General features: G+C 40.6%; 1 protein-coding gene across 1 annotated transcript in view; it reads right to left on the bottom strand.

Moving 5' to 3' along the window:
* LOC104586889 (putative prolyl 4-hydroxylase 4) overlaps positions 1-20,638 on the bottom strand; it is a 50,198-nt gene extending 29,560 nt beyond the window's left edge. Inside the window, exons 1-4 of the mRNA XM_010244270.3 lie at positions 20,293-20,638; positions 20,168-20,225; positions 19,894-19,998; positions 5,449-5,506 (exon numbers count right to left, since the gene is read on the bottom strand). Coding sequence (XP_010242572.1) covers positions 5,449-5,506; positions 19,894-19,998; positions 20,168-20,225; positions 20,293-20,438 — 367 coding nt within the window. The 5' untranslated portion in view covers positions 20,439-20,638. The remainder of the gene's footprint in view (positions 1-5,448; positions 5,507-19,893; positions 19,999-20,167; positions 20,226-20,292) is intronic.
* Positions 20,639-23,060: the final 2,422 nt, after the last annotated feature.

Below are 23,060 nucleotides of genomic sequence, written 5' to 3'. Positions count from 1 at the left end.
GTTTGAGTCACAGTATGAATGGGGGGCTGATTCTCCTAAGTAGCCATGTTTGCCATAGTGTGTTTTCTTGTACCTTGCTGTCCTGACTTTTTATTCATATCTGAGCCTTGCTTCTTATTCAGATCTTGAGCCCATTTCGGCTTCCCATGAAGATCCTAGCATGTGTCTCGGGTGTGTCGGGGTTTCTGGCAATGAGTACACCACAATTTGTCCTTGTCATCCATCTTTTTCTGAAGATCTCCCTTCCTAGAAGTATTTCCTCCATCGGTAGTAACACTCCTTTCGCTGCCAACACAACTGCATCTCCTCCATAACTGTTCATCAAATTCCTTCTGCTTTCTTCTGATTGTACAAGAGCATAAACTTCCTGAATTGATGGAAGACCCTTGCTACCTAGGATTTGGACTCTAATAGATTCATATGTAGGGCTCAAACCATGTAAGAAAGCAAACACTCTCTGCTGAGAGACGAGTTTTTTGTACAGTTTTGCATCTTCATCACACATCCAGTCCACACTGATAATGATCTAACTCCTTCCAGACAGAGGTCAAGTCTAAGTAGTACACAGATAGACACCTCTCCCCCTGTTTACAAGTAGACGATTCTGCCTGTAGTTGGTAGATTTTTGCATAGTGTCGCAGTTCCGAATATGTTGATTTTGCTTGTTCCCAGATCTCATTTGCCGTTTCAGCCCACATGAAATTCCTTCTTATTTTAGGTTGCATAGAAACTAAAAGCCAAGACATGACCATGCTGTTTTCCTAGTTCCATCTGTCATATTCAACACTCCCAGAATGTGGTTCTTTGATTCTCCCATTAATATATCTTTTCCCTTGTAGTGGTGTATAGCTTGATCCCTCTTGGCCACTCTAAATAATTTAAACCATCAAGAGGGATAACAGACATGGGAAATGATAGGTCTACACCCCACTCATTCCATTCAACATTGAGGAAACACCGGATGTAGCAGAATCTTCACCACTCATGATTTCAGATTCAAAAACAACTCTTAAATGGGGTACACAACCTTAAAGTGTTGTTACAGGTGCTGTTACAGCACTAACAAGTCATCCCTTAACTTACAAGTTCAACACAAGTGTTGCCATAGTGCATACAGGTCATCTCTTGACATACGCATCAACAGGACTACTGTTACAGCAAGTACTGGTCACTTTCTAACCTTCAGTTCACCATAAAAGCAGTTGTTGCAACACACAAGAGGTACTGGTCACTTTCTGACCCACAATTCACCATAAAAGCTGCTGTTGCAGCACATAAAATAGGTCCTCACGGCCTACAGTTTCATAGGGATCAGTCGACCCCACAAAAAAGGAAAGGAAGAGGTGCTGATCACCTCACATCCAATCGGCAGACCTAGTACAGGTTCTGCCCTGGCACACGACCAGAAAAAAAGGTAAGAGAGAGAGAGAACGGTTACTTCAATGTGTGAGGGCGGCAGATCTGGAAATCTCGTGCGAAGAAGAAAAAAGACTGTTCGCTCGACTTCTCCTTTCAAATCTGGTAGTCCTGCTCTAATACCATGTTATGCAGGAGAGAAGAATGAAAGAAGAGAGAAAAGAGAGAGTAGAAGAGAGAAGAGAGAACTGAGAGCAAAAAGATTACTGCTGGCGGCGCAGCTTTTTAATATATATACTAGGGCGACAGCAACTAAAATAAAAAGGAGCAAAAGTACAATAGTACCCTGCGGTACTATACATAGGAAAAAATAACAGCTGTTAACATCTCTCATGGGAGGTAACTCATTAGGTAGCTCTTCTAGTGCCAAACTTGAAAACTCATCCAACACTTGGACCAGTTCTTTAGGCATTTCAATAGGTGGAACAACATCTGGTTGCTTAAATAAAGCAATGTGTGTAAATAAGAAGTGATAGGTGGAACAACCTTCGGTGACATTGGCTTCATGATAACTTTCTTCCCATTAAATAGGAAGTGATAGGTGTTCTCCCTTCCACAATGGTATATCCCTATCATACAACCAAGGCTTTCCAAGCAATGTGTGTGTAACATTCATAAGAACAATGTCACACCCAATAGAATCGGAATAACTACCATAAGAAATAGTAATGAGGGCTCATTTAGTTACCAGAATGGTTGACTTATGAACCCAAACAATCTTATATGGTTGTGGATGTGGTTTTGGTGTCAACTTTAGTCAATCCATAGTGCCTTTAGAAACCACATTCATACTACTTTCACTGTCTATGATAAGCTTACAACGTTTGTCTCCACTACTCACTATAGTTTGAAATATTACTGTACGAAGCCAATCTTCCTTGATTTCTTCCTTCAAGGATGCAAGAATATGCCGAACTACACCAACAAGTTGTTGTTTTCATCTAAAGCATCATTATTAGTGAAGGAATAATCCTCTTTCTTCAGCTAAGTCATCACCTAGGTCGTCTACCGCTTCAATGCCTTTTTTATAAATGATATTAAGGCTTTTGGTAGAACATTGGTAAGCCATATGGCCCTTTCTTCCACATCTAAAGCAACTAGTATCAAGCTGTTTTTTCCTGAGTAACACCACTAGAAACCGATCTACTCTTATAGTCAGCCCCTTGATAAGGTCTAGACCCACTAGGTTTATTAGAGACGGCATTAGAATATGCCGGCCTAGAAATCTTTCCCCCATCAGCTTGCTTACGAGCTGCATACTCCCCAACTTGTGATACAAATTGCCTTTTAATTGTTTGTTTTAAACTCTTCTCAATTTTGATAGCAACTTGGTAGGCATCCTCCAAGTCAAAGACTCGAGCAGTTACCATCTCTTTCTTGATTTCAGCCCTTAGTCCATTCTTGAATCGAGCCAACTTTTGCCTCTCACTTTCAGTAGTATCACATCTAATAGATAATCCATCAAATTTGTGCATGTATTCAACTACAAAGTACATACCTTGCTTGAGGTTAGTCAATTCCTCATATAACTCATCTTGGATGTCCATTGGGAGGTACTTGTCCCTCAAATGTTTCTTCATTTCTGACCATGTAGAAATAGGACCATCACCTCCTCCAATCGTCGCTCCATGCTTTTCCACCATACTTTATCTTGACCACCAAACTTCATATGTGCAAATCTGATCCTCCGATTATCAATCATGTCATACAAATCAAAGTATTCCTCCAGTGCAACCAACCAATCTGAAAAAGATTGAGAACCTAAATCTCCATTGAAATTAGAAACATCCACCTTTACCTTCTTGGTTATATCATCTGCATAACCAACATGAAAAAGATGGGTATTTTGAGCTCGATTAGCTTGTGCAAGTGGTACACTAGTACTCTTGTGTAGTTTGCAGCTCTTTGTCACCCTCTAAGATTAATAGATTCTTTATATTCAGCAATACCATCTTCATGGACAGATCCCTTGTTTCGTCTTCCATCCCTTTCATTGATTATGGGTGCTTCTTGGTGGATTTCTTCTTCTTTAGCTTCTTGAAGTTCTTTTACTTGTGCTTCAATAGTTTCAACTCTCTTGCAAAGGGTGAAAATCAATGAATCTCTGTGTATCAATCAGCCGACCCCTGTACTGCTTGCCACTACGTGTAGCCATGATGATAACAGCCTATAACCTTGGCTCTGATGCCAAACTGATGTAGGACCAGCTCAGTTCTAGTCCTTAGAGAATGTTAAATGGTCTTCTTTGATCAAAATTCTATGGCTGTTGATGGATGTAATGGCTTCTTGAAGGAATAAAAGAGAAAGTAGGGAGAGAAAGAAGAGAGAAAATACCTAGAATCAGTCACAGGGTGCCTAGAATCACTTCAGGGCATGGGAGTCACTCACAATAGTTAGCATAAGCTGAAAAAAACTCAATAAACTTCATTGCTCTTTGTGTAAAATGTCTATAGTCTATACATATTTATAGACTCTAAACTCATAATAATTTTAGGAGTCTAAATGTTAGACTCAATAATCCTAGTAGGACTCAAACTAAGTTGTCATATCTTATACTTCATTCAATGAAGACTCAATAACTCTAATCCTAGTTATACAATGACTCTAAAATTTTAAACATAAACAAACTATAAATAGGCAATCAAACCCTATTATTGGACCCTACAAAAAATTGTCAAATGGCAAAAATACCCTTGGTGTTCAATTCAGTCCAAATCCCAAGTACCATCATTATGCCATATCAGGACCTGTTGTAAGGCCTTCTTTCTAGAATAAGTCTTCAAGGGTGCTGATCAATTCCTATCAGATCCTTTTATGAGATTGGTGTCAGAACTCAGAAGAGTATGTCACTTGGTAAGATAGTGGCTTTTCAGAGTATGTTTCTTTGGATTTTTTCTTTTGATAAATATTTCTTTGGAAATTTTTGGCTTGTTCACATTTGGGATTCATTGTAACCTCATACATTGGTGAATTATTTTGACAATTTTTGCTGGTGGATTGTTGGTATCCCGCTGAACCATGCAAGATCCTTGCGCATACTTTTCTCTTTCTTTTGGTGCCACTGCTATCAATCCCCACAGCCACACTTCTGCACAACATATTTTTGGTTTCCCAAGAATTCTTTTTGACTATTAACTAGCAATGCACCCATATTAAAGAGGAACAGGATTCCCAAATTACTCCTCCCCCCTTCCCCAACCAAAAACAATAGAAAACCAATATTTTTTTTTCCAAAGATGCTAAGGAATTACTCTAGTGAAAAGTGACAGAATTGAAATAAATACAAAGTGTTGAATATTCTAACATGATGATATGAACTGAACAAGTGGCATTCCAACAAATAATACTCTACAATTTGGAAGCTTATATAATCTTTAACTGGAAGAAGAATTTGATGGGGATGTTCTGAAATGAGGTGGAAGCAGAGCAAGTTTTTGAGAAGAACACGGTATTAGAGTTAGAAGGGATAAATGATAAAAAGAGGAATATGTTTTTCTTCCTAACACAGTAAGAAGATTCGAACACCGAAAAATCAATCAGAATGTTCCAGTTTCAAAGATTTTTTCTATATTGAAGGGAGGATTATTTGGGGTTGGGCTTAACAAGAGGGCTAAGAAGACTAAGAAAGTATTGGGCAAAGTGTTTTTGTAGTGGGAAGGGGGTCTTAGTCTTTTGGATGACTGTCTAGTCTTGGTTGTTGGGCTGGAGAGTTCTGCATGTTTTTGTCAGGTTTGGTGGTTTAGGGGTTATGTTCAAGATTGGGTTTGCATCATTCTGGGTCTGGTTGTGCGTTGTTTTGAGGTTTTTTTAGTTGGGTTTGGATTGTGGTTTTTGGGGTGTAATGGGAGATTTTTGGTGTTTGTTTTCATTTGTTCTTGGTGGGTGATGTCACATCACCTTTTTGTAATCTTCTTCTCTTCTTTCATAATAATTTTTCTTTTTTATTTATCTTCAAGAAAAATAACTGGAAGAAGAATTCTAAATAATAATTCAGAATACAGAGTCAAACCAAAAGTTCGTCTGATAATACACCTTTGGGAAGAAAGGTCCATGCTGCAATCTTGTCCTCTATTCTAGTAACAATAGGATCCTACACAAGAAGAGTTTGAAATGCATGTAAAGAAAATAAAAATATGATTAGTCATGACTTATGACGAAAGAAGAATCCTTATGCAGGAGCCATAATTTACCAAATTGTATATAATATAAAGTGAAAGTTTTCAGAAAACATAAAATAAGCTGGAACCATAGCAACAAGATAATAAAATACATAAGAAGTTGGGGTCATAAATCATAAACTCCATTACTTTGGATGATAATTGCTCAGGCATCTTTACCCAACAACTTAATCCCATCACTTATACTTGAATTCCAGTGTTCTAAGTAGAGACAAGATAACTATAAACACAGAAAAAGGTGTTCCCCTTATTGGTAACAAAGCTGCAAGTTTATAAGATCTGATTAGAAATCAATCTAAGAACCAACATCTATATAAAACTTAACCAACTTCCAAACTAGAAGAGTTGAGGAAGGTGGTAAAATTATTGGTACAACTTTTATAATCCAATGTTTTAAAAGGCATGAGAAGCTTATGTGTTGAGGATCATCTCAAGGCAAGGGTTAGGGAAACATTCAGAGGCTCATGCAAAATATAATGCACAAGCACAATGATCTCAAGAGAATTTGAGAAGACAGCTAGAGGATTGTCTGCACAAGGAGGAAATTAGTTGGAGGCAAAAATCTCGGTGTAAGTGGTTGCAAGAGGGAGACAGAAACACTAGGTATTTCCATTCTCTAGTAGATGGCAGGAGAAAGAAGAACTTTATCTCCAAATTGGTAGTAGATGGAGTCGAGTTAGTATAACAAGAAGAGATTGCCAGGGCCTATGTGGAGCACTTCAAATATATTCTAAGAAGGCTTGTGATTAGAAGGGTGTGGGTAGAAGGTTTGGACTGGCCAGATGTAGGGGTGGAGAACAGGAGAAGGTTGGAAAGAAGCTTTACTCTAGAAGAGATCAAGGAGGTTGTGTTTTTTATGGATAAAACAAAAGCTCCAGGGCCGGATGGGTTCACAATGGCTTTTTATCAAGACCGTTGGGATATCTTGAAAGATGATCTCTTGCGGGTGTTTGAGGAGTTTTTTAGGAGAGGAATTGTCAATCCGGGTGTGAACTCTACATTTATAGCCTTAATTCCAAAAAAGAAAGATGCATCCCACCCGAAGGATTTTAGGCCAATTAGCTTGGTTAATAGCTTGTATAAGATCATTGCAAAAGTGTTGTCTTTGAGGCTGAAAAAGGTACTGCCCGATATCATTGCACACTATCAAGGAGCCTTTGTGAGTGGAAGACAAATTACTTATCAGATTTTAATTGCTAATGAGAGTGTGGAGAATTTTAAGAGGGATAAGAAGAAGGGAGTGGTTTGTAAGTTGGACTTGGAAAAGGCTTATGACTTGGTGGACTGGGATTTCTTCAGGAAAGTTTTGACTAAATTTGGGATTGGGGCTAGATGGTGCAAGTGGATCATGGGTTGTGTCAGGAGTTGTCATTATTCAGTGCTAGTGAATGGGACAGTGGTAGATTTCTTTCCAGCCAGTAGGGGTATAAGACAAGGAGACCCCCTGTCTCCTTTCTTGTTCATTCTAATTGTGGAAGTTTTGGGGAAACTGATTCACAGAGCAGATTCTAGGGGGCTCATTAGAGGCTGGAGAGTTGGGAGGGTGGAAACCCCCCTCACTCACTTACAGTTTGCTGATGACACGATTCTATTTTGTGAAGGCGGTAATGTGAGTTTTATCAGGAACTTGAAGTTGGTGATACAACTGTTTGAGCAAATGTCTAACTTGAAGGTTAACCTTGGGATGAGCTTGCCTTCATCATTGGAGATGGGAGGGTCTAGTCTCACTGCTTGGTTAGAGGATACACTCTTCTTTAGTATGGAGACATGAAAGGAGCAAGGGATATCTTATCCCGGCCAGAAAGAAGTTGGTAAGAGGTGAATAACTATGAAACACTGGTCATATGGTGAGAAACACTAGAATTAATTATGGGGTTTTATGAGTACCTGAGGAAGAAGCATGATGTGTAGTGTTATTGGTGCTGCCATGAATGCTTGAATGCGAATAGAGAGGGTGAGAGGGTGGAGAGGGTGAGGAACTGAGATGGGAGGGAAAATGGAGGGGAGGGAGTTCGTGCAGGCAGGTTAGTGGAGGAGATCCTTGAAGATAGAAGCAAAAAATCTCCTGTTCGAAGAGATGAGAATCAAGGGGAAGGTAAGCCTGAAGGTAAGGGAAGCAAAAAAGGGTACAATATTGCTGGAAGGATTAGAAGTGATCGAGTGGCTAAGAAAGTTCATAGCTGGAGCCTGTTCAAAAGGTAAGCAGATAAACTAGCAGGATTTTAGTACACTAGAAGGGAGAAGATATGTTGTTGAATGTAAGAGGAATAGAAAGGGGTTCTTCATAGCTTTGGCTGAATTTTTTGGTAAGGGACAAAGGCAACTCGTGTGTCTACCAGCAGGAAAACAGAACCAAGGCTGGGGGGGAAGTAGACTGGTTGCTCAAAGAGTTCTTAGCTCAAAGAGTAGCAAATGAGAAAAAAGCCTCCATAAGGGAGGAGAAGGCTTATCTCAGTAACAGCAGGGTACAACAAGGGCCAGTGGTCATGGCAAAAACAAAAGGCCATTGCAAAATGGTGGGAGGTCTAGAGAGAGAGTGGGAATAGTAAGTTTGTGATACAAGCCAAGGAAAAGGGGGTAGGTCATCAGGAAGTGATTCTTTCACCATGTCTACTTCCCAACCTTGTCCAAAAAGGGGAAAGGCTTTAAAACCATGTGCCGCCTGTCAGCAAGTCATTTCCAGTGATTCTAGTCCTACCCCCGTTCTATCAGGTATGGGTATCAATTTTGTTTTAGGTACTGACTTGTTTGCTATGCCTGTAATAGATATCCTAGCTTCCCATCCAGGAGTTTCTGATGCAAGAGAGAGGGTGATAGTGGAAGGAGGAGAAAGGGTGTTGGAAGGAAGTAGTAAGGGGGAGGCGGATAGAATTTGAGAGTTGATCTGTACAATGATGGAGGAACAAAATAAAAAGGAAGGACTCCTAGAAAGATGTTGTAGCAAAAATAAGTGTGAGAAGGGTAAAATTCTTTCTCAAACATTGGCTGGAAAGGATGGAGAAATTGGGAAGGGGGGGGGGGAAAGAGGAACAAATAAGAAAAAAAGATCTGAAGTGGAAAGGCTAATCTCAGACATTGAGGGGGATTTAGATTTCAGTGGTAGAGGGGATAGGAGGAAGGGCCTAAAATGAGGAGAATATGGCCTCTTATTGGGTTCCTTTGCTATTTTATATCGATGAAAATTATTAGCTGGAATGTAAGAGGGTTAGGGAGTGCAAGGAAGAGAAGGGCGATCAAAGACCTACTCCGAAGGGAAAAACCTGATATTGTGTTGTTACAAGAATCCAAACTGATGGAATTAGATGGGAGATGGGTGAGGAGTTTTTGGAGGTCTAGAGGTTTAGGTTGGAGCTCGTCTCCTTCTTGGGGAGCCTCGGGGGGGATTGTAACACTATGGAGGGAGGATGTGGTGGAAGTAGTGGAAGAATTGATAGGCAGATTCTCAGTTTCCATTAAGTGCAAGAATGTAGAAAATGGGTGTGTATGGGTCTTAACCAATGTTTATGGCCCTAATTCCTATAGAGAGAGGAATGAGATGTGGGAGGAACTATATGCAATCAAGGGGCTATGGGATGGTCCTTGGTGCCTGGGCGGGGATTTTAACGCCATTAGATTCTCTGATGAAACCAGTAATCCCCAACAGGTAATCTCAACAAGCATGAGGAAATTTAATGGTTTTATTGAAGATTGTGAACTGAAGGAAATACCTCTGTTGCAAGCCAGTTACACTTGGTCCAACCTTCAGGAAACCCCTTTGTGCTCGAAGTTGGATAGATTCCTTTTTAACCTTGCCTGGGAGAATAGTTTGGAAAACTTGGTTGCTAGGGCATTACCCAGGGTCACCTCCGATCACTGTCCTATCCAAATAGGAACTGAGTCTTTTCCTATAGGACCCAAACCTTTTAGATTCGAAAATATGTGGCTTACCCATCCAGATTTTGTGAAAAAAGTGAAGGAGTGGTGGGGTGAGGAGGAGAGGGGGGTAAGATGGAAGGGGATCAAGTTCCACAAGAAATTAAAAAGGTCGAGAGCCAAAATAAAAGAGTGGAATAGAGATCAGTTTGGTAGAATTGAGGAGCAAAAATTGGGCCTAATCTCTCGAATAGAGAATTTGGATGTAAAGGAATCTCACAATGGGCTGACCGAGGAGGACAGAGTGTTAAAGGAGACAATTAAAAAAGAAGTTGGAAGAAGTGTTATTGAGGGAAGAAATCAGTTGGAGACAAAAATCTAGACACAAGTGGATTAAGGAAGGCGATGGGAACACTAGATTCTTCCATGATTTGGCAAATGGAAGACGAAGAAAGAATTTTGTGACCAAGCTAGAGATAGGAGAGGAGGTGATTACCAACCAGGATGACATAGCCAAAAAATTTGTGGACCACTTCAAATCGATTTATAGAAGGCCTTTGAGTGAGAGAACAGTCATGGAAAGGGTGGATTGGCCAAGAATTGATGAAGGAGTGGCAAGGTGGCTGGAAAGGGATTTCGAGGAAGAAGAGATTAAGAAAGTTGTCTTTCTAATGGATAGATCCAAGGCTACGGGTCCAGATGGCTTTACAATGGGTTTTTATCAAGACTGTTGGGAAGTGTTGAAAGAGGATCTAGCTGAAGTCTTTAAGGAATTTGCAGACAATCACACTATAAGCCCTGGAATTAATGCCACCTTTTTGGCCTTGATACCTAAGAAGAATGATGCCAACCACCCAAAAGATTATAGGCCTATTAGTCTGGTGACAAGCATCTATAAAATTCTGGCTAAAGTGCTCTCATTGAGGATCAAAACAATCCTCCCTACCATCATTAGTGAAACTTAGGGGGCTTTCATTCAAGGGCGACAAATAACAGATCAGATCTTAATTGCGAATGAGTGTGTGGAGGAAATGAAAAGGTCTAGTAGGAAAGGATTCATTTGTAAATTGGATCTTGAAAAGGCCTATGATTTGGTGGACTGGGAGTTTCTATTAGAGGTTATGTGAAATGGTGGATTTGGGGACAAGTGGTGTAGTTGGATCTTTGGGTGTATCAGTACTTGTCACTACTCAATTCTGGTAAATGGTACGGTGAGGGACTTTTTTCCAGCTTGCAGGGGTGTCAGGCAAGGGGATCCACTTTCACCCTTCCTTTTTACCTTAGTAGCTGATGTGATTAGTAGGATCATTACTAAGGCTGATAGCGAAGATGCCATTAGGGGTTGGAGAATAGGGAGACACCAAGTCCCCGTCACCCACCTTCAGTTTGCAACGACCTAATGATTTTTTGTGAAGGAGGTCTTAGTGAAAAGGTAGCAAACCTAAAGGAGCTAATAAAAGGATTTGAAAGTGTCTCTAATTTGAGAATAAATTTGGAAAAGAGTTGTGTAGCAGGTATAAATTTGGAGGTAGGGGAGGTCGAGGCTATTGCGGAGTGTCTTGAGTGTTCCACCTCTGCTTGGCCTATGTCATATTTAGGGCTTCCTTTAGGGGCAAATCCTAGGGAGAGTAGATTTTGGACCCCAGTGTTAGAAAAGTTTGAGAAGAGATTAGTCTCATGGAAGAGGAACTATATCTCTTTAGGAGGAAGAATTACCCTAATAAGAGCTACCTTGGCAAACTTACCTACCTATTATTTGTCTGTCTTTAGGATACCAGTTAGGGAAGCTAGGAAGTTGGAGAAGTTGATGAGAGACTTCTTATGGGAGCCGGGACAAGAGAAAAATGATCACTTGGTTAATTGGGAAATTGTGTGCAGAAGTAAAGAAGAGGGGGGTTTGGGAATTGGGAGGGTAACTAGAAAGAATCAAGCTCTGTTAGGGAAATGGTTGTGGAGATGGCCTTTGGAAAGAGAGAGATTGTGGCATGAGGTGGTGGGAAGCATTCATGGGAGGTCAGAGAATGGATGGGATGCTGATGTATCGAGGCAAACTAACCTAGCAGCACCTTGGAAGGCTATTCACAACACCCTTCCTCAATTCCTCAATTTTATCAGGTATGAAGTTTGTTCTGGCAACTCTATCCTTTTTTGGGAGGATATTTGGGTAGGAGACTCACCGTTAAAGGATTTGTTCCCTTCGCTTTTTTCTATTTCTTTGTACAAAAAAGAGGTGGTCTCAAAATTTGTCTCACCTTTGGGAACACCCTTAGATCCTACTTGGCATTTTGGGTTTCGTAGAGGACTTAGGGATGTTGAAATTGAGTCTCTTTCTTTTTTGTTTGGGTGTCTTAGTCAGGTTTGTTTGGATCCCTCCAAGCCAGATAAGAGGGTTTGGACTCCTAGACCCAAAGGAACCTTCACTTATGCTTCTTTTTTCAAGTCCATCTCTCAACTTTCTACTCACCAACCCTTTCCGTCGAAAGAAATTTGGTGTAGGCCAGTTCCCCCAAAAATTATGGCTTTTTGTTGGGAAGTTTTCCATGGGAAAATAAACACTTTAGACAACCTACAAAAGAGAAGACCTTTTCTCTGTATTTCTCCTAATTGGTGTATCCTCTGTAGAGCTCACGGTGAGGATTGTTACCATCTATTAGTATCTTGTCCCTTTTCTGCAGGGCTTTGAGCTTGGCTACTTTCATTGTTTGGGGGTAGTTGGAGTCTACTAGCAAAAGTTCACATGCTCTTCAACCATTCTACCTTTTATTGGCCTACAAAAATAGAGGAATTATGTGGAGATGTGCTCGTGCTGCCTTGACTTGGACTCTTTGGGAAGAAAGGAATCTCAGAATTTTTCAAGATAAAGAAAGGAACAGCCAAGATTTGAAAGACTGTGTTAAACAGGGCAATACATTGGCTGAAGACTTTGGAAATCTTTCATCAATTCTCCTTTAATGACATTTGGAGAAATTGGTCAGCAGTAGCAAGGTGTTCATCTTTAAAGGCCAAATCAATTACAAGATGGTCTCCTCCACCCGAAGGCTCAATTAAGTTGAACTTTGATGGAAGCAGCATGGGTAATCCAGGATTATCCGGAGTGGGGGGTGCTTTGAGAAATGAGAAGGGAGAGATTTTGTTGCTCTACTCAGGTCCTTTGGGAATTGGGAATTCCATCAGGGCAAAACTTTTAGCTGTTGTACAAGGGGTCCAATTTGCAAACCAGCTGGGGGTACAACACCTAATAATCGAAGGGGATTCCAAAGTGGTGGTGGGTTGGTTGAAAAATTCTGAAGAGGCTATGTGGCGATACAAGAATGAAATGAAGAAATTTATTTGGTTGACAAGGAATATGTTGGTCACTGTACAGTGGGTGGGGAGATCAGCAAATACCTTGTCAGATGTGTTAGTTAAGCAAGGGGTAAATAGGGAAGAATTATTTTAGGCTCAGTTGTGATTCTTGTTTTTCTTTCCTAGTTTACTTGTAAGTTTCAAGGAGGGGCTGCAGCTCGCGCCTCTCGTTGGGATGATGTATGAACTCACTCTATTTTGCTTCTGAATCAATAAACTTATTATTATTCATCAAAAAAAAAAAGGTTAACCTTGGGAAAAGTTGTGTAGTGGGGGTAAACTTGGAGGAGGGAGAGATCAGGGAGAGTGCTGAAGTGTTGGGGAGTGAAGTTTCGGGGTGGCCTTTGAACTACTTAGGGTTGCCATTAGGTGATAATCCCATGAGAGAGAGCTTTTGGAACCCGGTGATGGAAAGGTTTGAAAAAAGACTGGTATCCTGGAAAAAGAACTACCTCTCTCTCGGTGGGAGAATTACACTAATTAAGGCCACGCTTGCTAACTTACCCATCTTTTTCCTGTCGGTGTTTAAAATCCCAGTGAAGGTTGCTAACAGATTAGAGAAGCTAATGAGAGATTTACTGTGGGAGACAGGAGAGGAGAAGAGGGATCACAGAGTTAGCTGGGAGATAGTATGTAGGAGTAAGTCTTGTGGTGGCGTGGGGCTTGGGAGTATCAGGAGAAGGAATATGACTCTCTTGGGGAAGTGGTTGTGGTGGTTCCCTATGGAGAAGGAGAAGCTATGGGCTAGAATAGTGGCAAGTATACATGAGCTGGAGCACAATGGATGGGACGCTGGAATCAGAGCTAGGACCACAAGCAATTCTCCTTGGAAAGCCATTCATGACCTGCTACCAGTTTTCTCCCCTAATATCAGGTATGACTTGAATTCCGGTAACTCCATAAAATTTTGGGAACAAACCTGGGTGGGGAGCGCCCCTTTAAAGGATCAGTTTCCTTCTTTGTATGCTCTTTCTGATTTGAAAAATGAGTCGATCTCGTCTTTCACCACCCCGTCCTCTTCAACTTCTGGGATTGGGTGGAACTTGGGTCTAAGAAGGGATTTGAGGGACTTAGACCTCGACAGTATTTCGAGCCTTATTGCACTTCTTAATAACGTTGTCTTAGACCCCACTAGGGTGGATTCTAGAATTTGGACACCTACCCCCAATGGCATCTTCTCTTGTGCTTCGTTCTTCAAAGTCTTAAGTCAGCCCACCAGTCCTACCTTCCCCCCTTTCCCTGTTGGTGAGGTTTAGTGCAGAGCAATACCTCCTAGGGTTGGTAGTTTTTGTTGGGAAGCCTATCTGGAAAGAATCAACACTGGTGATCTACTCCAAAAGAAGAGACCCAATACTTGCTTGTCACCTCAGTGGTGTGTTCTATGTAAAGCGGATGGGGAGGCTGGTTTTCACCTACTGGTGTCTTGCCACTTTGCGAGGTCAATTTGGAATTGGGCTTCCTCCTTATTTGGATGCAGCTGGAATCCCCCATCAGACTTGCAGGGCCTTTTCTCCCCTACCTTTTTCAGGTGGCAGATAAAAAGGGGAAGGATAAAGTGGAGAGGACTAAGGGCTGCAGTATGTTGGACACTGTGGGAAGAAAGAAACTCCAGGATATTCTCAGAAACCCAGAGAGGGGCAGCAGAACTGAGGGCTATCATACATATTAGGGCGGTACAGTGGCTAAAATCTTTGGAACTATTCACAGATTACACTATGGATGACATGTTGAGGAAGTGGGGTGAAATTGCAAATTGCACACAGACCAAGTCAGTAATGAATGTGGCTTGGACTCCCCCACCTAGTGGATTCTTGAAATTAAACTTTGATGGTTGTAGTAGGGGAAATCCGGGACAATCGGGGATTGGAGGTGTTTTTAGGGACAAAAATGGGGTCATCTCTGCCATGTTCTCAGGCCCAATTGGAGTGGGTGACTCCCTTAGAGCCGAGATCTTTGCAGTTATGGAAGGAGTCCGGAAAGCTAAGGAGTTGAACATCAAGAAACTCATAATTGAAGGGGATTCAGAGGTGGTGATAGGGTGGCTGACTAAAGATCAAAATGGTTTATGGAAGTACAACAATGAGAGGAGGAAATTCATGTGGCTGGTGCGGGAGATGGAAGTTAAGACATGTTGGGTTAAAAGATCGGCTAATTCCCTAGCTGACGGTTTAGCTAAACAAGGGGCAGAAAGGGATTCACTGCTTTGGGCTAAGCTGTAACTTTAGTGTCTTCTTTTCTCTTTTTCTTCTTTTTTTCCTTTCATGAGGCTCTTTGTGGCTCTTGGAAGATAAGTGTGTTTGTCTTCCTCCTGTAAATTTTCTACTGATGATTTAATGAAAGTGTTATTGCTCAAAAAAAAAAAAAAACATCTTGAGGTCCCTTATGTAAATAATATTTTTACACATTAAATGCAATAGAGTTCTCATCACAAAAATGAGTTAGATATGAATTCTAAGATTTCTACAAGAGAGGAGTAATTAATCCAGGCTTGAACTCCACTTTCATTGCTTTGGTGCCAAAAAAATCCAATGCCACCCACCTGAGAGATTTTCGACCAATCAGCTTGGTAAATAGTTTGTACAAAATCATTGCTATGGTGTTATCTCTCAGGATTAGGCTTGTCCTTCCTACCATCATTTCCCCCAACCAAGGGACTTTTGTGTAGAGGAGGCAAATTGTGGATCAAATTCTGATAGTTAATGAATGTGTGGAGGATATGAGGAGGTCTGGGAGGAAAGGATTGGTGTGAAAGCTCAACCTAGAAAAAGCATATGATATGGTGGATTGGTCCTTCTTGAGGGAGGTGATGGGATGCTTTGGTTTTGGAGGTAGATGGTGCAAATGGATAATGGGGTGTTTGAGGACTTATCATTATTCTATTCTAGTGAACGGAACAGTAGTATATTTCTTTCTAGCCTTAAGGGGTATAAGACAAGGAGACCCTCTCCCTCCTTTCCTATTCACCCTAATAGTAGAGGTGTTGGGGAGATTGATTTCAAAGGCAAATGCAAGGGGTCTAACAAAAGAATGGAGAATTGGTAGGGAAGAAGTATCTCTTACTCATCTACAGTTTGTTGACGATACAATTCTGTTTTGTGATGGTGGAGATTGGGGTGGGTGAGGAATCTCAAAGTTGTGGTGCAACTTTTTGAGCAAATGTCAAATTTAAAGGTAAATTTTGAGAAAAGTTGCATAGCTGGAGTAAATATGGGAGAGGGGGAGATGGATGAGTGTACTGATACTTTGGGGTGCGCAATATCTAGTTGGCCTATGAAATACTTAGGTCTTCCTCTAGGTGATAACCTTAGGAAAGTGAGTTTCTGGTCCCCGGTGGTGGAGAAAAGAGACTTGACTCTTGGAAAAGAAATTACCTATTCATGGGAGGAAGGGCTACTTTAATTAGGTCCACTCTAGCTAACTTGCCTGTTTATTTTTTGTCAGTATTCAAAATTCTCCATTGAGGGATGAGTACCCTTTTGTGTTTGCTTTGTCACTTTATAAAAATGAGCCTATGTTAGGACCGGCCCAGATGCAGGCCCAGTTATGGAGAGCCAGGCCCAGGACACTTTGGACCCAGGTCAGCACACCCCACAACTCAGGCGAGCAGCACCTCCTCTGAGATTTGTTTACACGCGCCGTCCACGTCCAGAGATCTGAGCAGAGTTTGTTGGGTTGTTACAAGCCACTATCAGCAGTTATAAATATCTGTAGCAATCAATTTAGTGGCATGAATGAAATAGTTCTGAGTTTCTCTCATCTCTCCTCTTCTCTTCTCTTCCTCTCTCTCTCTCTCGTCCATTTCAGGAGGGTGAGCTCCCTTGAACCAGCTCTTCTTCTGTAACACGACCAGCAATCCTATCAACCTATCCCTACTTTCCAGGTTCCTTACAATTCCAGTTCCGGTTTTGGTTGGGATTTGGGCTTAAGAAGGGCTATTAGGATACTGAGTTAAGTAGTACTTTGTCTCTCTTGAGTGTATTTGATGGGGTGTAGTTGGACCCTCATTAAGCTGATAAAAGAATCTAGACCCCCACTCCTCATGGTTTGTTTACTTGCTCTTTCTTTTTCAACACCCTAACCCAACCGGAATCTATTGGGGTTCTACCTTTTCCTCTGTTAAAGAAGTGTGGAGCAAACCTATCCCACCTAGGATTGGTTGTTTTTGTTGGGAAGCTTACCTAGAAAGAATTAACACCTATGATGTGCTTCATAGAAAAAGACCAAAGATTGTTTGTCTCCTTAATGGTGCTGTCTTTGTAAGGCTTCTGGTGAGAATTGCTACCATTTATTGATCTCTTATTCATTTGTTAAAGGTTTATGGGAATGGTTTTCTTCTTTGTTTGGGTGTAGGTGGGGCCCTCCATTAGATGTGAAAGGTTTGTTTGCTCCTTCCTTCTCCAGATTGCCAAAGAAAGGGGAAGAATAATGTGGCATTGTGTGAAAGCTGTTGTTGTTTGGATTATATGGGAAGAAAGGAATTCCAGAATCTTTTCAGGGAGAGAGAGGAATAAGGAAACCATTTAGGAGGTGATTTGTTCCAGGGTATTCCATTGGCTTAAATCAATTGATCTTTTCAACAATGTCTCAATAGATGATTTGTCAAGAAAATGGAAAGAAATTGCCTTTTCATCCCCGGTTCAAGAGGTTTCAGTTCCAATTCGGTCCCCCCCCCTCCAAACGGATTCTATAAATTGAACTTTGATGGAAGTAGTATCGGCAACCTAGGGCCTTCAGGTATTGGGGGTGTTATAAGGGACGAGAAAGGGAACATTACTATTTTGTTCTCAGGTCCAATTGAAGCGGAAGATTCTCTTAGAGTTGAGATTTTGGCAGCGTTAGATGGTGTTCAGAGAGCTAAGAACTTAAATTTGGGGAAGATGATCATTGAAGGAGATTCTAAGCTGGTGATAGATTGGCTAAAGGGGGATAAAACTGGTCTGTGGATGTACAACAATGAGAAGAAAAAGTTCAAATGCTTGACAAAAGAAATGGAAGTTAAAGTAGCTTGGGTTAAGAGATGTGCAAATTCCTTAGCTGATGGGTTAGCAAAACAAGGGGTGAATAGGGAGGACTTGTTTTGGGCTCAACTGTAATTTTTTGCAATGTTTCTTTTGTCGGGGAGATAAGAGAGGTTATTTCCCCTTTGTAATCCTATTTCTTTAATTAATGAAATCCTTTGTTATTGATAAAAAAAAAAAATCTAAGATTTCTAGGTATGTATTTTTTAATTTGTATGGATATTTGGGGTTTTCAATACCCATTTGAAGTTTTAATTTACAGTACCAGATTTCCAATAAGGGTTTGAAGGAAAGCTTTTACTACTTTATGATCCTTCCTTGTGTGATGATTAATTCACCTATATATTTTTTTCTAATATATATAATCCTTTTTTGCATAACTATACACTATTTTCTCAATTTGGTTCACATTTGCTCCTTAAATAATGAGACCTGATAACGCTCAAACCTCACATCAAAAATCCTAATGCCTTGCTCCATGCCCATGCATTAAAAAAAAAAAAACTGTAATAATCATTGATCAGATTCAGAATATAAAATTTCCACAATCAAGTATTCCAATTTTGTGAATCCACAAAATGCTTCCTAGAACTATTTGACAAAAAGATGGCAGAAGGAAAACAAAAACAGAACATGGCAAAGGGATTTATCAAAAAATTGGCAACTTAGTAGAGGAAATTATGGGAAAAAAAAAGTGGTGTTCTACTTCTAGTCAAGGTGCTGAGGCAGTGGAATATCATTTTGTTCTCCCTATGAAGACCATAGCTAAATTTCCATCTATCATACTGATTTTTGAAATTGATTCAATCCTAACCAAATCACATGTCAATTCATGATAGTTAAGAAGAGAACGACTAACCTAATAAACAAGATGCTTCAAAGACTTACAAAATAAAGAACCCAAAGGTGTATGATATGATTGAGTCCTTTTTGGTGCATTTCACCTCAAGTGTGTCATCATTGTAAAGCAAGTGAATAATGTGATTCCACCCACTAATCTCCTGCCACTTTGCATCATGCATTTGAGTTTTTCTTCTTTTTGTTTTGTTGGAGGTGGCATCCACTGGATTCTCTAGTCATCTTGTTTAGACCTTCTTTTCACCTTCTAAGAAGAGAGGCAGAATATCGTGGATGTATTAGGGGGAGGACATACTTTGATGTCAAGAAATGGTTGATTTTTGATATCTCTTGGTCATCAATCTTAAATGGGGACCTGTTTCAAGTCATGTCTTCCTCTGGTTGTTCTCATGCTAGTTATCATTCTCCGAATATGCCCTTGATGAAATCAACACACCCAATCAAGACACCCTTTTTCATTTTTACTGTCTTAAGAAAAATATATATGAGCAAATTACACCATATCTGGCTTGCTTTGCTACCACATGGCTTACATTTGGGATAGGTTTCTTGTGGATGTTGTGTCCAACCTTTTCTTTTTTTTTTTTTTTTTTTTTGGAATTGACATTTAGGACTTATGGGTGGGTATATCACATAATCTACACGGTTGCCTTGGTTGGTTCAAAGAGGGGCTTGAGGATGAAATCATGCTAGGCAGCATGTTGCAGAGCCTGCGAACCTTATTCAGGACCTATTGGAAGGACGGAGGCAAGGCTGAGCATGGTGCTCAACTGCACATTAGTTTGCCCGTGCTTCAATTTCAGTATTTTTGTATTGGAAACGATAACATTCACTGATTTAGTAAAGGAGTACAATGCCAATCACTCACACCATGGACTTTGAACATGTTTAACTTCTCCTTTAAAGATAATCCTGTGTACATATGGCATTGCTTATTAACTTATAATGTTATCAAGGAAAAAGAACAACAACATTGCATTAAATAAAAGAAATAAATAAGCATTCGCAACTTGCAGAGAGATTATCAGAGCATGGAAAGAAAGAAAAAAAAAAAAAAAAAGAAACATGGGATGACAAAGAGAAGAAAAAGGAAGGGGGTCAGAAAGATTTAGTGAAACTAAAACGCCAGAAACCATTAATTTTATGTAACAAAACTAAAACGGTGAAATTCCGACTCATATATGAGTAAATTAGTTGAACGAGAATAAGGACACACAAGATACAACCTTTCCCTTCTGGATAAACATCCCTGAGCTAGTTCGCACTTCGCTTAGCTTGCTTTTCCCCGAAACATTATCTGCAACAGCAGATCTCTTGAGTTCCGGTTTCGCCTTTGACATCCCCACCGCCGAAGGAAGTAGAAACAAGAAAAAGGATCGATATACAATTAGAAAAAGGACAAAAGAGAAGAAAATTAATACAGGAAAGTTCCAGGACAGGTCTCACTTCAAACTAATTAACTATCGTTTGTTTGAATCGAATAGAAGAAATTAGACTCACAAGAGATATCAAATGATCACATTCTTCGTCCGTAAGGAAACCTTCGTAGACAAAAGCTCTGCAAATCATATGGCTTAGCAGAAGAGATGCAAACAGAAAAGGAAATAAAAAAGATAGAAAATTACCTTGGTTTCCAGGAGACCTGCTTTACTTTAGCATGGGAAATAATCCAAGCAGGGGAATGCGAGCCCGCAGACTCATGAAGGATCAACGAAATCGAGAGCAAAGAGATGATTGCACGCAGAGATAAACCCGCTCGTCTCATGTTCATGTCGAAGAGACTGGGAAAGGTTGCTGCTGTAACATATAGCGAGATTATCTTAACTTTGGTATTCTTCGCATAAAATCTCCAACAGGAAGATGATCGCGCCGTTCCTCCTCCAAAGTTCAGAGAGAGAGAAAAGGAGCGTGGAGCAGCTGCCAGCTGCAACGCTCCTGTCTCTTTTACGTGTCAATCAGTGAACTCAACTGATCGGAAGAAGAAGGACGCTTTGGTGAGCGAAATCTTTTCATCACATTGTCAGAAGATCAAGGGATCTGATGAGCTGATCTCCAATCTCAAGACAAGGATCAGACAGACGTAAACGATCATCGGCCCAAGGCCCATTTAATTAATTAAAACTGCCACTGGTGGAAGACCTTGACTGATAAGCCAATCATAAACGAATCCGGATCACCTGCCAATCAAATACGTCCCAACACCATCCCAATATTATCTCACACCGCACATCTCATATATAATGGGTCTTCTCTTACCTTTATGGTGGGCTTAGTCATATGGTGAGATGTGCAGTGTTGGATCGAGACCAGGTCTTACCTTTATGGTGGGCTTAGTCATATCCATTGATTGAGAACGTATTCCGTATTTATAAGCCGATGTTCCCAATGCACGATGGATGTGCCTGAGAGTGTTGGAACATGTCATAAAAAACCAATCTGTGTATTCCCAACACGTCCCTGGCCTGACCACTACGCATATTGGGAACATTTCCTGCACGGCTGCAATGGCTAGTTGGGACAGTGTTTGAAGAGTTTTGTTGCTAACAGATCCCTATCCATTTCGAGTACAGATCTGCTACCAACCAGATGCTCCCAACATGTCCCAACCAGCCGCTATGAATTAGGAGTGGCAATTTTTCCCATCCCCGATGGGTACTCAGTCTCCCCGACCCGATGAGGTCAGGTATGGGGGGTATTTTGACAAGGTTGGGGTCGGGGATGGGGCTATCCTTGAATCCCCGATCGGGGGCAGGGACGGGGATGGGGAATGCAATCCCCGCCTCGACCCGACCCCAATTAATCTATATATAATTATATATATAATATAATATATAATACTATATATTATTTATAATATTTATATTATTCATTTTTTATTAAAACTTAAAAAACACTCGAAGTGTCCAGTCTTCGAGACTTCGACAGAGAAACTAACAGCGAAGAGAGAACTCTGAACCCAGAAGGGCCAGAACCCAGTCTTCTTCTTCCTTCGTCTTCGTCGTCGATTTGTCAACCGCCATCGCTATCGCCATTACTGTTGAACATCGGACGTCGCCGACCACTAGTCTACCACTCAATGAAGAAGAGGTGGAGGAGAAGATCTGAATGGGTTTTTTGGCAGATAATCTCGACAAATTTGAATGGGTTTCTCAGCAAATAATCTAAAGATTTGAATGGTAGTGCTTTGGATTTTTGTTGATTCTTTGCTTTTTTTTCCTATTTTCCTTTTTTTGGTGCAAGAGTTGGTGGCTATTCGTATCTTTTGGAGTCTGTTGATTCTTTGTATTTGCTCCAGCTGTTCTAGGGTTAAGAATCTGGATTTTGTAGTGACCCTCAAGGATTCGGGTCCCTAACGGAGAATTCATCCCCGTCGGGGTCAAGGATAGAGGAGGATTCCTTTCCCCGACGGGGATCGAGGACGAGAATGGGGGGGTGATTTAGGGGTCAGGGTCGGGGTCGGGGATGGGGAATGTAATCCCCACCCCGAAGCCGCCCCGTTGCCATTCCAGCTATGAATGCAAATGGACGGTGTTGGAAGTATGACGTTGGTAGCAGATCCCTACCCATCTCGAGTTCAATTCTGCTAACAACCAGGCTCTCCCAATTAGGGTGCTCACGGTTCGGTTAAACGAACTGTAGGGCTCATTTTGTAACCGAACTAGTAGTACTGGTTTTTGGAAAACCGGTAATCAAAACCTATTAGTTAACCGGTTGATCGGTTCGGTTAACCATCGGTTTTTCAGTTTTTTAATTTTTACAATATTTATTATAAATATATATAAATATAATAAAAATTATAAATATATATAAAATATTATATTTTAAATAATAAATAATATATCATATATTATAAATATATATTTATATATAATGCATATTTATTAATTTATAATATATAAAAAATATAAGCATATATATAATATACGTAAATATATATAAAATATATAAAAATATATGTATACCCGGTCGGTTTGGTTATCTACCAGTTTTCTTTATTGGTTAACCGAAACCGAACCAAAATAGTCGGTTCGGTTTTTCAGTTCTTTTGCTCACCCCTACTCCAATATGGTCTGGCCTTGTTAACGCAAAGCTGTACCAATCTAATACGATCTTCCAGTTGCCTTGAAAAGTATTACTAAACTTAGCGGTCCGAATAATTCTAGATCCAGCTGCTTAACTATCTTTTCAGTATTGCAGAATTATGACTGAGTCTCCATTGTCCTCTTACCTCTGCATTTCTGTAACCTGCCTCAGTAGTAGAATGGCCAAAATCCCTCCATATAGCCAACTCCTATCTGAAATAAACCTTCAACTCCTAAGGGCTCTAGGGTGCTCAAGGAGCGAACTCAAACCTCAATTTTATCTCCTCACTGAGCTAGTCAGTGTGGTCAAC

The sequence above is a fragment of the Nelumbo nucifera genome, chromosome 3, assembly GCF_055504915.1.
Source record: "Nelumbo nucifera cultivar China Antique chromosome 3, China Antique-T2T, whole genome shotgun sequence".
In the NCBI taxonomy this organism is placed as follows: Eukaryota; Viridiplantae; Streptophyta; class Magnoliopsida; order Proteales; family Nelumbonaceae; genus Nelumbo; species Nelumbo nucifera.
This window is presented reverse-complemented; position numbering and strand designations above follow the sequence as displayed.